The 5000-nt window shown below is 44.8% G+C and overlaps 1 protein-coding gene across 1 annotated transcript in view; it reads right to left on the minus strand.

Moving 5' to 3' along the window:
• The window catches only part of LOC143274894 (carboxypeptidase M-like), an 81192-nt gene that overhangs the window by 10216 nt on the left and 65976 nt on the right, over positions 1-5000 (minus strand). Inside the window, exon 2 of the mRNA XM_076578878.1 lies at positions 343-675. Within this exon, the coding sequence (XP_076434993.1) occupies positions 343-604 (262 nt within the window). The 5' untranslated portion in view covers positions 605-675. The remainder of the gene's footprint in view (positions 1-342; positions 676-5000) is intronic.

Genomic DNA, 5000 nt, shown 5'->3' on the forward strand with positions numbered 1-5000 from the left:
GTGTGTGTGTGTGTGTGTGTTCGTTCGTTCTTTAGTTTAACGTCTTTTCACTATAAGTGTGTGTGTGTGTGTGTGTGTGTGTGTGTGTGTGTGTGTGTGTGTGTGTGTGTGTGTGTGTGTGTACATATACAGAGAGAGAGAGAGAGAGAGAGAGAGAGAGAGAGAGAGAGAGAGAGAGAGAGAGAGAGATGATGATGATGATGATGATGATGATGATGAAATAAATAAAAACAAAACCAAAAACAATCAGTACCATCATCACAATATTCACAATCCTAACCCTAATCCTGTGATTGATAATTACTGATGATGATGTTTGGTTGTTTTTTTTATCTCACCCACCCTGCACGCTGTGGCCGATGGAGTAGAGGCGGGTGATGACCGGGTAGGTCCGGGTGACGTTGACCAGGAAGGCATGCAGGGCCTGCTCGTCGTGGTACCCGAAGTCCAGACCCCCCACCCCAGCTGGCACACCTGCCGCGGACAGGAGCAGCAAGAGCAGCAAGGGGGGCAGAAGGAGAGAGGAGGAGGGGGAAGAGGAGTGGTGGCGACGGTGGTGGTGGTGGTAGTGGTGGTGGTGGTGGTAGTGGGGTCTAGTAGCCATCTTGGCTGTGGTGTCGACGAAGAAGACGAAGACGAAGAAGAAGAAGCTGTTGTTGCAGCAAAGCCTCGTGTCTGTAAAACACAAACACACATACACATGACGTTCAGCAACTGAGGTAATAGCCTGTGGTAGAAACACGAATCAATGACTGACTAAATAAATAAATAAATAAGGTTGATACAACGTGCAAATATATACAGCAGTAACAAGTAGCAGCAGCAGTAGCAGTAGTAGTAGTAGTAGTAGGGGAAGAACTATGAATACAGCTGACTGCAGAATTGGCACAGAATCCTGTCCGCTCGTCAAGTTCGCTGACGATTCAGCTCTGACAGAACTGTTAACTGATGACAATGAGACAGAGTAGAGTACAGACAGACAGGGACATGACAATTTTACCACTTGGTGCCATGCTAACTAGTTACCCAGAGCTAAATGTCAAGAAAACTAAAGAACTTGTTATTGATTTCCGGAAGAAGAAACCAAGAACGAATGAAATTGTCATCAAGGGAGAGGCTGTTGAACGGGTTAATACTTACAAGTACCTTGGTGTAATTCTGGACACGGTAGAAACACACTGATAAGACACAGACACGGTAGAAACAGACTGATAAGACACAGACACGGTAGAGAGACACTAATAAGACACAGACACGGTAGAGAGACACTGATAAGACACAGACACGGTAGAGAGACACTGATAAGACACAGACACGGTAGAAACAGACTGATAAGACACAGACACGGTAGAGAGACACCAATAAGACACAGACACGGTACAGAGACACTGATAAGACAGACACGATAGAGAGACACTAATAAGACACAGACGCGGTAGAGAGACACTGATAAGACACAGACACGGTAGAGAGATACTAATAAGAAACAGACACGGTAGAGAGATACTGATAAGACACAGACACGGTAGAGAGATACTAATAAGACACAGACACGGTGGAGAGACACTGATAAGACACAGACACGGTACAGAGACACTGATAAGACACAGACACGGTAGAGAGACACTAATAAGACACAGACACGGTAGAGAGACACTAATAAGACACAGACACGGTAGAGAGATACTGATAAGACACAGACACGGTAGAGAGATACTAATAAGACACAGACACGGTAGAGAGATACTGATAAGACACAGACACGGTAGAGAGATACTAATCAGACACAGACACGGTAGAGAGATACTGATAAGACACAGACACGGTAGAGAGATAATAATAAGACACAGACACGGTAGAGAGACACTTATAAGACACAGACACGGTAGAGAGATACTGATAAGACACAGACACGGTGGAAAGACACTGATAAGACACAGACACGGTAGAGAGATACTGATAAGACACAGACACAGTAGGAGACCGTGGACTGATAAGACACAGACACGGTAGAGAGACACTGATAAGACACAGACACGGTAGAGAGATACTAATAAGACACAGACACGGTAGAGAGACACTGATAAGACACAGACACGGTAGAGAGACACTGATAAGACACAGACACGGTAGAGAGACACTAATAAGACACAGACACGGTACAGAGACACTAATAAGACACAGACACGGTAGAGAGATACTGATAAGACACAGACACGGTAGAGAGATACTAATAAGACACAGACACGGTAGAGAGACACTGATAAGACACAGACACGGTAGAGAGACACTGATAAGACACAGACACGGTAGAGAGACACTGATAAGACACAGTCACGGTACAGAGACACTAATAAGACACTGACACGGTAGAGAGACACTAATAAGACACAGACACGGTAGAGAGACACTGATAAGACACAGACACGGTAGAGAGATACTAACAAGACACAGACACGGTAAAGAGATACTGATAAGACACAGTCACGAACATCATCATCCGGCTTCTCAGTGACTGATCCATTGACGACATGGAACAACTCAAGCAAGCAAGCGTGTGCATGTGTGCGTGTGTGTGTGTGTGTGTGAGTGCGTGCGTGCGTGTGTGTGTGTGTGTGCGTGTGTGTGTGTGTGTGTGTGTGTGTGTGTGTGTGTGTGTGTGTGTGTTAGTGGCATGGAGAGAGAGAGAGAGAGAGAGGGGGGGGGGGGGAGAGGAGAATGGGCGAAAGAAGCGATAATGAAAGAGAGAGAGAGAGAGAGACAGAAAGACAGAACACACAGACACAGACGCATACAACACACACACACACACACACACACACACACACACACCACACATGTACACTAACACGAAACAGACGTTCCCGTAGTCAAAATCACCCACTACCAACCATACCAGTTCAGTTCAGTTGGATTACTCACTGCTATCGGACAAATCCATATACGCTACACCACATCTGGAAAGGCAGATGCCTGACCAGCGACATCAGGTGTTGAGGAAACAAACAAACAAACAACCATAACAACAGTTTCAGTTTCAGTTGCTCAAGGAGGCGTCACTGCGTTCGGACAAACCATATACGCTACACCACATCTGCCAAGCAGATGCCTGACCAGCAGCGTAACCCAACGCGCTTAGTCAGGCCTTGAGAAAAAACAACAAAAAAACAACAAAAAACGGGGGAATAAATAATAGATAAGCTTACATAAATAAATAAATAAATGAATAATAATTATAATATAGAAAAAGGTAGTAGTAATAATAATAGTAATACTAATAAAATGATTAAAAAAATAAATAAATAAATAAGACAACAATGGTGATAAATAAGCGAATAAATGTAAAACATGAAGACACACATTCACACCCACACCCACACATGCACAACAGAAATGCACCAAACATGCAGTTTCACAGATATGAAAGCACAGTCAACAACAACAAACAGCAACCAGCCAACCGGCAGAAACAGGCGGGAAAACGAAACGAAAAGAAACAAGAGAGGCAAGGCCTTCAAGACTCACTTGTGATACACCAAAAAAAAAAAAAAAAAAAAAAAAAAAAAAAAAAAATCCAAGCTTTTTATGTATTGAGTATAATTTCAAAATGTAATGTTTAAGATGAGAAAGATCAGTTTAAAGCAAATTAACTCCCGTAGCATTAATTACAGAGTAATTTCCCTTTTTTTTTTTTTTACTATCTGCACCAAAAACGTTTGCAAAATAAATAAAACTTCCATGCTTAGCAAAAGAAGTTCCTGTTTGAACAGAACATTGATAATAATGACTGCTCTTGTTGTTGGGTCAGAATATCAGATCAAAGTGCCAAGTTTAGAGAATACAAAAAATGTAAATATAACAGTAAATGCAGTTTGCATATAATTAGGCTTCATTTTTTTGTTGTTGTTTTTTAGCCCATCCCAGAGGTGCAATATTGTTTTAAACAAGATGAGTGGAAAGAACTGAATTTTTCCTACTTTTTATGCCGAATTTGGTGTCAGCTGACAAAGTATTTGCAGAGAAAATGTCAATGTTAAAGTTCACCACGGACACACAGACACACACACACACAGACAACCGAACACCGGGTTAAAACATAGACTCACTTTGTTTGCACAAGTGAGTCAAAAAAGCTTTGCCCAGCACCAACGAACGAACGAACGTCAAATCACTTCGCTTACCTCCCCAGTATCATTCCATCCGACAACCCTGGCCTCTCACTCGCTCTCGCCACCACAAACTCAAAGAGGCCACGCTGGATGCAGTCAAGTTTGTTGCTTGCCTTTTTACTTCTTCGCCTCCCCCCCCCCCCCCCTCCCCCCCGGCCCCCAGCCCGGCGAATGCCGCGGTACTACCTGCTGTGCTAATAGAAATGCCTACCTGTGTGCTATGCCGTGTTGCCACCTCACCAACCTGTGTCTGCTATGCCGTTGTTGCCACCTCACCAACCTGTGTCTGCTATGCCGTTGTTGCCACCTCACCAACCTGTGTCTGCTATGCCGTTGTTGCCACCTCACCAACCTGTCTGCTATGCCGTTGTTGCCACCTCACCAACCTGTCTGCTATGCCGTTGTTGCCACCTCACCACCATGTCTGCTATGCCGTGTTGCCACCTCACCAACCTGTCTGCTATGCCGTTGTTGCCACCTCACCAACCTGTCTGCTATGCCGTTGTTGTCACCTCACCAACCTGTGTCTGCTATGCCGTGTTGCCACCTCACCAACCTGTCTGATATGCCGCGTTGCCACCTCACCAACCTGTGTCTGCTATGCCGTTGTTGCCACCTCACCAACCTATCTGCTATGCCGTGTTGCCACCTCACCAACCTGTGTCTGCTATGCCGTTGTTGCCACCTCACCAACCTATCTGCTATGCCGTGTTGCCACCTCACCAACCTGTGTCTGCTATGCCGTTGTTGCCACCTCACCAATCTGTGTCTGCTATGCCGTGTTGCCACCTCACCAACCTATCTGCTATGCCGTTGTTACCACCTCACAAA

This window comes from Babylonia areolata, chromosome 29 (assembly GCF_041734735.1).
Source record: "Babylonia areolata isolate BAREFJ2019XMU chromosome 29, ASM4173473v1, whole genome shotgun sequence".
NCBI classification, from domain to species: Eukaryota; Metazoa; Mollusca; class Gastropoda; order Neogastropoda; family Buccinidae; genus Babylonia; species Babylonia areolata.